This window comes from Cyanistes caeruleus, chromosome 9 (genome assembly GCF_971803275.1).
Source record: "Cyanistes caeruleus chromosome 9, bCyaCae1.hap1.1, whole genome shotgun sequence".
NCBI classification, from domain to species: domain Eukaryota; kingdom Metazoa; phylum Chordata; class Aves; order Passeriformes; family Paridae; genus Cyanistes; species Cyanistes caeruleus.
This window is the reverse complement of record NC_141709.1, coordinates 20,455,610-20,465,497: the sequence shown is the minus strand read 5'-3', so window position 1 is coordinate 20,465,497 and position 9,888 is coordinate 20,455,610. Positions and strand designations below refer to the sequence as shown.

Sequence of the window (9,888 nt, the reverse complement as noted above, 5' to 3'; positions counted from 1 at the left end):
GATTATATTGCTTGCTTCTAGAGTATTTGAGAACTGTGTTACAAAACAGTAAGACACTGTTTCTCAGTCTGGGTGTGCCACTGAAATTGCAAATACACAGGCCACAGCATGTTTGTTTTAGCACTCACTATTTTTAGGCTGTTCATAAGCAAACCCTCAGGACGGAACATTTATTTTATAAACTCATCTTTTCACCTTATGCATCTTGACAGCAGAAGTGCTCTTCACATGCACAGGCAGACAGGCTATAGCTCCTGTAACAGATCATCAGAAATAGTTATGTCATGCCAGCATTCTTAAAGGTGCTATCTCTTTTTGTCCTATCTTCATCTACTTTCCTCTTGTTAGCAGTAAAATTGTAATAGCACCCAAATACTGTAGGGTGCTCTGTAGACACTTAAAAAAACTCCCAGGCAGTTTACAGCCTTAAAAAGTGTGATCATGGAAGAGGGAGGACACAAACAAAGTGAGAACCCCATAGTCCTCATCCCATCTGAATGCCTCTGCCTCTTCAATACTATCATCAAACTATTTTAACACTTGTAAGAGAATTTGGGCCATCCTGATTTAGTTCTTCCATCGGCTGCTATGTGAGCTCCTCCCACATGATGGTGCTGTCCAGCCTGAGCAGCGGGCAGGCTGAACAGGATTTCTCCTTGCCATGGAACCAAGACTTTCCTGCACTACTGTTCTAATCCTTTCTCCAGATATTAGGATGAAGGAGAGCAAATGAAACAGGAGTAGTCTTCTATACAATATCTCCTGTTGTGTGGTTGCTACATTTAACAAGGCATACATCTTCCTGAGTTTGTCCTCCACAGAGCTACACTGAAAAAAACCCTGGAAATAGAAAAGCTTTGTGCAGCTGAGTAGTGATTTACACTTACAGACATTGGGACAAACATTTATAACTAGTGAATTTTCACCCATGCTCTTCCCACTTTATCTCAGGTCCTTAACTTTCATGAAGGGAAACCTCTATCCTAATTTAACCTGTCACTATTGTGGAAAGTCAGTGCTCATTTTCAAACACCCTGTACAAAATAAGTTTTTCATGTGATATGAAAACACAGCTTATGATTTAAAACTATGAAACATACCTTTAGCTGCATATGAAAATATTACTGTAATGATAAGCTACATAAAGTCATGTACCAAATTTTCACTCATACATGGTGCATTCTGTTGTCTATATAAAATTATTGATGATATGTATCTTTCTCTAGAGAAATCGGGAAAAAATATCAGAAAGTCCCAAATCCAGCAAGACCACCATGAAAGGTTCAAAAACATCGACAAAGAAACAAAAAGGTAAAACAAAGCTAAGGAATCATGAACAGGAAAAGGAGCACAGCTTTGTATGTAAGGTACAGCAACAATGAAACAAACAGCAATCTGGGCTTACATGAGATCTACCTTAATTATTTTGGCCTCATGCATTAAAAAAACATGAGATCAATTAGAATATGCTATTTTATATAAATAACTTAGAGAGGTAAAATTACTCATTATAGTTATGTAACCAACACTACTGATAACATCATGTCATTATATTTCAGGTAAAAAGAAGGAAGTTGATCTTTCTATGGCCAGTATAGGTAAGTACTATGATAACTGAGTTTTAAGGTAGTAGTTCTGAAATAGTCAAAGCATTTTGAAGCTTCAGTGTTATTAATGCAGGGAATAAAAAGAAAATATTTTTTATGAATAAAAATATTATTTTTATGAAAAATAGAGAATATATTTAATGATTTTTTAATGAAAAAATATAAACCATTTAGAAATGCAGCTATCACAGTGATTACAGTGGCTCTGAGTAGGAGGCAGTGCAGCAGGAAACAAGTATGGGTTTGTAGAAGAGGTTTTTTTCTTGGTTTGAGAGGATTTGGTATAAGGGGAAATAAAAATCATCATAACAGAATTATAGGGTTCTTTGTATTTAGAAATAGTTCAGCAATTAAAAGTAAAACATGATTTTTAAAAAATAATTCATTAATATTTGCTCTTTGTCAAACCATTATTAAATTTTATGAGAAAATTATTTTAGCACATCACTTGTGTTTTTTAACCATGAATACCAACAGATATTGATTAGCATATTTTTATTATATATTTATAATATGTTTATAATATATTTTTGTAGGGGAAAAATTAACCATTTAAAAGTTACAATCTCGCTTATGTGCAAGTTCAGTTTTAAGCATGGCCATAGTTAAGGGCTAAAAGTATGCAATTATCTGAATTTAAATATATTCTTTTTTTCTTAGACACCCAATTATTTCCAATGTTTTTTTATTTTCCATATTTGTGGTTGTGTTTCCTTCTGACCCAATTTGTGTAATTATTTCTCAGATATAACTTAAATTGATATCAAAATAAAATTTATCTATGGTTTACAGGAACGACCCAAAGGGTTCTTATTAATTGGCTTTTAACAATACAGCTTTTATTGTTTAAAGTTAAAACAGTGTGGCAAACAAGGAATACAAAAACTATGTAATTTTATAAGAAAATGTAAATCACTTGTTTTCCTCCATAATCCTCTGAGCACTGGGTGAAAATTGTTCTCTGGTTAGCATCACCAAAATGGCTAAGCTGCAGTTAATGAAAATGCACAAGAAGTGATCCCACAGATGATTAAAGTGGTACTTTAAAAAATGTATTTTCAATGTTCCAGCAGACAGATAGTAAGAGAGAATTGTATCTCCACCTACTGGCAAATAAGGTTAGAGCTCTAACAGCTGAACTACTGCTAGGAACCAGTTGCTTAAAGTAGGAAAATAACACTTTCCTAACACAGACACTGCCTGTGCAAGATTTAAACTCCATGCACTCATTCCTTAGGCCTGCAAGTGTTCTTTACTTCTTCCTTAGAGTTTCTTGGTATTCTGTGAAGTTCTCGTAGCACTAAGAGCTGCTGGCTGCTACAAATGATACAGGTACAATTTACTAACAGAAGAGCAATGTAAAGCCTATTATCAGATGTTACACACTTTTTACTGGAAAATAGCATTCAATAAAAATGTTTATAATGTAAGAACTCCAGTATCAGCTCCTTATACTATAGATTCTGTTAAAAATAATATTCTGCAATATAGAATTTTAGTTCTTTAGACTGAAAGGTGTAATTTTAATTCTGATCATTACTTTGTTTTTAACTTGGGCTTATAACAAGAGAGCGTTGGAAAAAATGCATTTAGAGTATCTGTCTTACTCTGTTTCCTCTTGTAGTGATGTCCATTGTATTTTTGCTTAAATTTCATGCTTGTTTCATTTGGCAGTGAAACCTACATCTCTTTAAAAGGATTTTTTCAGCATTAGCATTTGTGCACAAGGCTTTATACATGATTCAGCATTTTAAAAACAGTAACATAAAAGCTTATTTTTACAGATAATAATGTCTAAAAACAACCATCAACCCTGGCTGGGATTTTTGAGGTCTGATGTTAGCAATAGTGAGTTTAGACCAGATGACTTGGAGGTTTTTCCCAATCCACACCCCTATGATTTTGTATTTTTTGGAAGCATCCATTCAGAAATCCTGGAACTTTCCAAGATATCAAAAAGGAAAATCATGCAATATTGATTACAGCTTGTGATGAAAGTGAACTAATGGCCTGTGCATGCTACAAACAGATTGTATGTGCTATGAAAGAACGAGTGGACACTAAGTAATCCATACTTGGAACAGTGTAGCATGCACCAGAAACATCAGGCTTGCCATTAATTTTAGTGATGACTATGGCAGAACAGATGCAGTGGAGTAGCAGCTCTGAAAGATTTTAAAGGATAAGTGTCAGATTCATCAAGCATAATGAATTATGCAATAGGATTGTGCAGAGATTAAGGAGGATTTATAATTTTGTTAGTCCTTGTTGGTTTAGATTAGAGATGATTTCTCAAAATGTGCTGACACAGCTAGTCACAATCATCATTTGAGGTATGTCAACTTATCTTCAAGGCATGCACAAAGAGAAAAAAACCCACAGGTGCTGGGAATTAAGATAAAATACTATTTTAAACTAAGTAAAGAGACTGAAACAAAAATAGAAAGTATCAGCTATTATCACAACACCCAGCACATTTCAGTACAGAAAACCAGTACACAGTATACATGTCCCTAAGTCTTTTAGTTTCCAGTTCACTAAAAAGATGAGTATCTGCTATCTTTCTCAGGCAAACATGTAGTGGACTTCATGAGGAATGCTCTTACTAGGGCAGCTGAGACAGAGCATGAGTCTGCTAGCAGGCCAGTATAGCAAAGGAGGAATGTCAGGGGCAGGATTCAACTAGCTGGGCCTAGAGTGATCTTAGCCACTTAGAGCTGTAATGCAAGCTGGAGACGGAACATGGAACATGAGAAAGACCGGCATTACATACATTCAGCCTTACTCACATACAGCTGGCACACACAATAAGAAGCACTATATATTGTCCTCAGATTGAATGTTTGCAAAGCACAGTCAACAGGTCACCTAACTGCATCCAACCTCCCCAAAACCAATGAAGATATCTGTGCTAGCACAAGGATAAGAAATATCTTGTTCTGAGTTGATATGAATGAACCTACCAGACATCATGTGTGTAGAAAACAACAGCTCCAATAAAGCTGAAAAGAAATCTCAGTCTTTAATCTCAGTGAGCTTGCTTTAGTCTCATTTGATTAGTGAGAAGTAGTGTCTACTGCACACTGAACTCAATGGGAGCAAGATGAAAGTCTGAAATCAGAAAAGCATCCTTACTTGGGAGAAGCCTCACCTACATTAAACTTTGGCTTAATATGGTGCTGCCCTAAGGAAGGACCACAGGGTACTTATTAAAAGCTTTCGTAAGTCAGAAGTGTGTGATTTTGCCCATAAAATATTAAAGCCAACCCATTAAAGGCTTCTCACTAAAGTTGTAGAGAACCTGTTGATCAAGAAGGAAAAAAGCCCCTCATACCAGGGAAATCATATTCATTATGTGCAAAATGTTGGGTAGAGTATTTTCAAAGATTAATAAAGTAAATATCATTTGTATTTCATGCTTTGAAAAATACCAAAAACAAAGCTGAGAGGTTCAAAGGCATTATGATAGAAACAGTAAAAGCATGGAGATATCAAAGTATATATGCATGTTTAAATGACACTCTGAAGTTATCATGCAATTTTGCTTTTTTTCATAGGCCACCCAGAAATCTTTCCCTTGCTTTTGACTGCAAAGACCCAAGAAATTTTTAATTGCCGACCTGATGAAGATGTCACAGAAAAAGATTGTTTCAAGTGTATTAGAAAAGAGGACATAATTCAAGACGTGAAAACAAGAGCTAAAGCTTCTGATTTCCACCGTCTCAAAAAAGTTATCCTAGTATGTAGCATATTTCATTCTCACTTTAAGACTTATGCTCTCAGAGTGTCAATTCTTTTGAATAAGAAGGGTCTGTTCTTGTTTGACTCTGTGTAAACATACTGATGCTCTAATACCTGAGTGCTAGAGGTTGTGGACCATTGTTGACTCAAAGTTTCTCATGGCTTGCCGTGCATTTTTTTTTTTACTAACTTCAGATTGAAAATATGCTAAAAGTAACATAAATACTATTAGTTTTGATTCTGTGAAATGACAGAGCTTCATATATTTGGCTTCCCCTAATTCATGGCCTATTTACTGAGAATCATCAAAACAGTTTCTTTTCAGTTTAATTGTCCATATGAAAGATTAGTTTTGTCCCAGACTCACTTTTATTACAAAATAAGCCCTATCTATTCCTTTCAATTAGCACATGAAATTCTCCATTAAGAATACAAAATTAACCTGAGATACTAAATTGGTAGTAGCTTTTCCAATCACAACCTCATGTTTCTTTGGAATATTATTTGTTTTCAGTTTTCCATTATTTTTTTTCATTAAAATAGGAATATCCAGGGGAAGAACTCTTGGTAGTTTTTGATCCAGACTTCCAGTATGGACAGAATTTTTATATGGTTGCTTCTGAAGAAGCCAAGGAAAACTTTCTTAAGGTAAAATCCACGTATGCCAAAATATTTTTCTATCTCTGAATATTTCAGAATCTAGTCTCAAACAAAGATGTTATGAATGGTATTGTTAAGCACACAATATTTCTCTCATGGTTAACTTGATCATAGAAAAATATGTGTATCACTGTAAAAATATATTTTTTTACTGAGAAGGGCTAAATTAAATTTTTGTATTTTACTTCAGAGAGATAGTATAACCCCCACTGCTGCATTTTTATCATAAGCATTCATTTTCTCAATACCCTGACTTCTCAGAAATAAAAATAACAGACAATAAATATACTGAGCGTTTTCAAATAAGTACTATACTTATTTTTCGTAGTATCCATGAATATATTCTTCAAATCATGAAAATTTCTTGAGTTCTAAATAGCTCTAGATGAATAGAACTTGTATGCTGCACTGTAAGAGAATGTTTATAGAAAAAATATATAATTTTTCAATATAAATTTGCCATCCAGCATCAGGGAATCAGGAGAAGCAAAAATTAAGAAAAGTAAAATGCAGTTCCAGGCCAGAGGGCCTAATGGACAAAAATCACTATAATTTATTTTTATATAAAATTATTTGCTTTCAAGACAATAGTCTCTTTTAGTAGTTAAATATTAAATATTATTGGAAAATTCTAATGCACAAATGAACAGGACCTTAGCCAGCCCTACCCAGAGGCACAGTATACCCAGACTCACTGCACTGAGATGAAAGTAAAGAGTGTGTGAGTGAAAACAGAAGACTGGGTTTCTAGTTAATACTTACATTTCAGTAACAGATTTTGGAAAAAGTACCATTTCTTACTGTTTGATATCACAGTCTTTAGTAACTGAGGAAGAAACAGAAGAAACAGAAGGAGAGAATAAAGAAGAAACTCTGGAAGTCCACAAACCTTGGGTTTCCCTTGGCAGCGAAAAGGAAGTTGAAGAAGAATCTGTTAAAGAAAGGGATACAAAGGTCAGAATCGACAGATGTTAGTCAATCAAATAAAAGTAAACCCCCTATATTTTAAGAAAACTATCAGAGAGAAATAGAGAAATAACTAAACTTTTAACAAAAGCTGAAAGTGCTGCAGAAACTTTTGTTTTGAACTCTGTTCTCTTTAAGTCTTGTAGATAAGGCATGTATCACTGCATTGGACATAACTACTTTTTAAGGTGTAAGTTCAAAAGTCCTGATCATCTCTGGTCACTGGCACCTCTGCCACTTTTTGCTCAATTTACCAAATGGTTGGATAACAGAGTCATTGCTCTGTTTCCATGAAGCTCAATGAACTGTTCCAGTAAAGGGATGGCATTTAAGTAGCATGCAACACTTTTTAAGCAGCTACAGCTATTACAAGCTGATTTTATAGGAGGACATATTTGATTAATTACATATACATTTGATTAATTACATCTACAGATTACATATATATATACAGAGAGAGAAAAAAAAATAATTATATGTCCAAAAAGTAGGTCCACTCAAAGCTATTACCTAACTTGTGATATGTGGGGCATCTCCAAGCATCTAACTGTCCAGGAGTAATTTTTATTTAGTAGCTCTTTTCAGGGAAGATTGGCCAAGTTAGTTAGCCAGTTCTCATAGTTCTCTGATAGTTCTCAGCAACTGGACATCTTGCTTACACCTAAAAAGGAGTCTGATTGTTCTAAAGCTATTTCATAGTCATTCAGTTTAATACAGAATACTTGGACTGTGAATGTATTCTGCACTGTTGGCAAGGTCTACTCAAAAGTATTTTTAGCCTACTTTCCTTTCCAGTTCTGTGTGAGGTGCTGGGAAAAAGTACCTGGATATGAATCCAAGACAAAGCAGTACCTCTCTACTGCCTGAAATCAAGTGCCACTCTTTGTGGGCAGAAGTCAAGACATGTCTCTTCATCCTTCCTAGTTCTCAGCATAAAGAAAACCCTCCAAACATTTTTGCATCTTCTTCAGAGTACTTTTCTCACCCTAGGCACTGCAAGGGAAGTTGAAATACCTCACCCAATGCTGAGAATTCCACCAAGAGGGAAGAGCTGAAAAGTTGGGTCTTGGAAGCCTAATTCAGTATCACATAAGGCTTCCTGCAAATCAATGCTTTAATTAAATGTGCAGTTTTGATATTGGATGAATTAGAAAATGTAATTCTCTTGACATACTAGCAGTAATCCAGAACTGCTACAATAATTACAAACTTGTTTTCTATTATATATGTAGTTTATTTATAAGAGCACTTCAGAATTTCAAAATGGAGAAATATGAGTCAGCTCAACACTGAAATCCCACAATTCCACAATTATATGAATCCAGTCATTTTAAAGAATGAGTTTCCCAAAAACTTTCTTTTCTGCTAGCCATGGAAATGTATCTTTTCCAGATTAAGTACAAGGTCTCTCGAGTTCGCAGGATGTTTGGTGCACCGATTACGTTTACTGACAAGAATGCTTCAGACGACAAAGAGATGTATGCTGAATGCACAGCCTATGAAGACGATACTTTCAGTATTAAAATGCTTGAAAGGGATGTGGGGGTGCAGATGGTTCCAAAACTAAGAGAAGCTAGTACTCAGACAAAATGGTAAGTATGAGAAAACATTTATCAGCTTATTTATTAAGCTATGCACTGTTTCTTATATCAACTAAAATTCTGGAGTTACTCAGTTACAAACTGATTAATAGAACAAAATTGGATGCTCTGTTTTGCATCTTTTTTCTTAAATATTTTCTAAAAAGTTTATAGAAAAACTATATATTTAAATTTTACACATTACACAGGTTTCTGTCTTTGAAATGTTTTCTATATTTACATTCAAATTTATTCCAATTGTGTAGGACCTATCCAAAAAATGCATCCACGCAGTATTGTACTAGGCAGTTGTCAAATGAAGCAAAAGCAGAGAGTCTGTCATCTGAGAAGCTGAAACAATTTCTTACAGCAGTACATATAAGGTAAAATTATTGAAGCAATACATTTAAAGACTACTGGAAATAATACAAAATACAAGCAAGTACTCTTGTCTGAATGGATCATTGGTCTGGTCAAATATAAATTTTATTTTTTGTTTCCATAAACATTTTTAATTTTTTATTATTCTAATATTAACAAATAATAACTTTATACTTGTTTCTTTGAAGTCTATGCTATATAGACATGTTATATTTATTTTTTATTATACTATAGATATATAATGTTGTTTTGTATAGGTATCAGAACTGCTGAAGTTGATAGTGATACATTTTTCAAACAAACTGCAAAGCTGATCTTTTAAACACTGAACATTCAAGCAGATGGTTGTGCAGTAAGCAAAGATGCTGTTCTACCTATGATTGTGCCCTTATCCATGTCCCATTAAGTGGGACAAGTCCTACTTAATGACATTTTTTGCACAAATAATTGGACAATTGCTCTGTACTTGGTCCACAAAGAACCTGAGTTAAATTCTTGGTACAGTAGTTACTTCTATTTAAACAGAAGCATGTTTCCTTGCAGTGATACTTCACTGAGAACTTAATACTTGATTTTTTAAATAATGTGATCATAATTTTGTGAAAAAAAGAGCTACCTCTTTACAGAAATATTTGTAATTCTACTACTGAGTAGTCACATCTGGATTATTAAAGTGTTAACTGTTCTTTTCCCAAAACAGAGTGGAAATTGCATTGCAGCAAAATGAAATTATGAATGTTTTTTTTGATGACTGGAAGGCCCTAGCAGAAGACCAAGAAGAAGGCCAGCCAGATGTTTATCTTAAAGCATACCAATCATTTACAGATGTGCAGTATCTCAAGAATAGAACCATTAGCTGCATTCGCTGGCATCCAACCATTTATGGTAATGCACTTACAGTACTGATTTGAGTCTTTAATGATGGGTATTATATGACAGCTATAAAATATGCA

General features: G+C 34.3%; 1 protein-coding gene across 15 annotated transcripts in view; it reads left to right on the top strand.

Moving 5' to 3' along the window:
• The window catches only part of DNAI3 (dynein axonemal intermediate chain 3), a 28,260-nt gene that overhangs the window by 4,391 nt on the left and 13,981 nt on the right, over positions 1-9,888 (top strand). For 7 of the 15 annotated variants that reach the window (XM_023932150.2, XM_086901545.1, XM_086901547.1 and 4 more), the window contains exons 2-9: positions 1,227-1,311; positions 1,560-1,598; positions 5,165-5,346; positions 5,892-5,996; positions 6,825-6,962; positions 8,367-8,566; positions 8,821-8,937; positions 9,636-9,820. In XM_023932150.2, coding sequence (XP_023787918.2) covers positions 1,275-1,311; positions 1,560-1,598; positions 5,165-5,346; positions 5,892-5,996; positions 6,825-6,962; positions 8,367-8,566; positions 8,821-8,937; positions 9,636-9,820 — 1,003 coding nt within the window. In that variant the 5' untranslated portion in view covers positions 1,227-1,274. Of the gene's footprint in view, positions 1-1,226; positions 1,312-1,559; positions 1,599-2,844; positions 2,940-5,164; positions 5,347-5,891; positions 5,997-6,824; positions 6,963-8,366; positions 8,567-8,820; positions 8,938-9,635; positions 9,821-9,888 lie in introns of all 15 variants that reach the window. The other 8 variants (XM_086901556.1, XM_086901555.1, XM_086901553.1 and 5 more) reach the window with 2 other exon arrangements.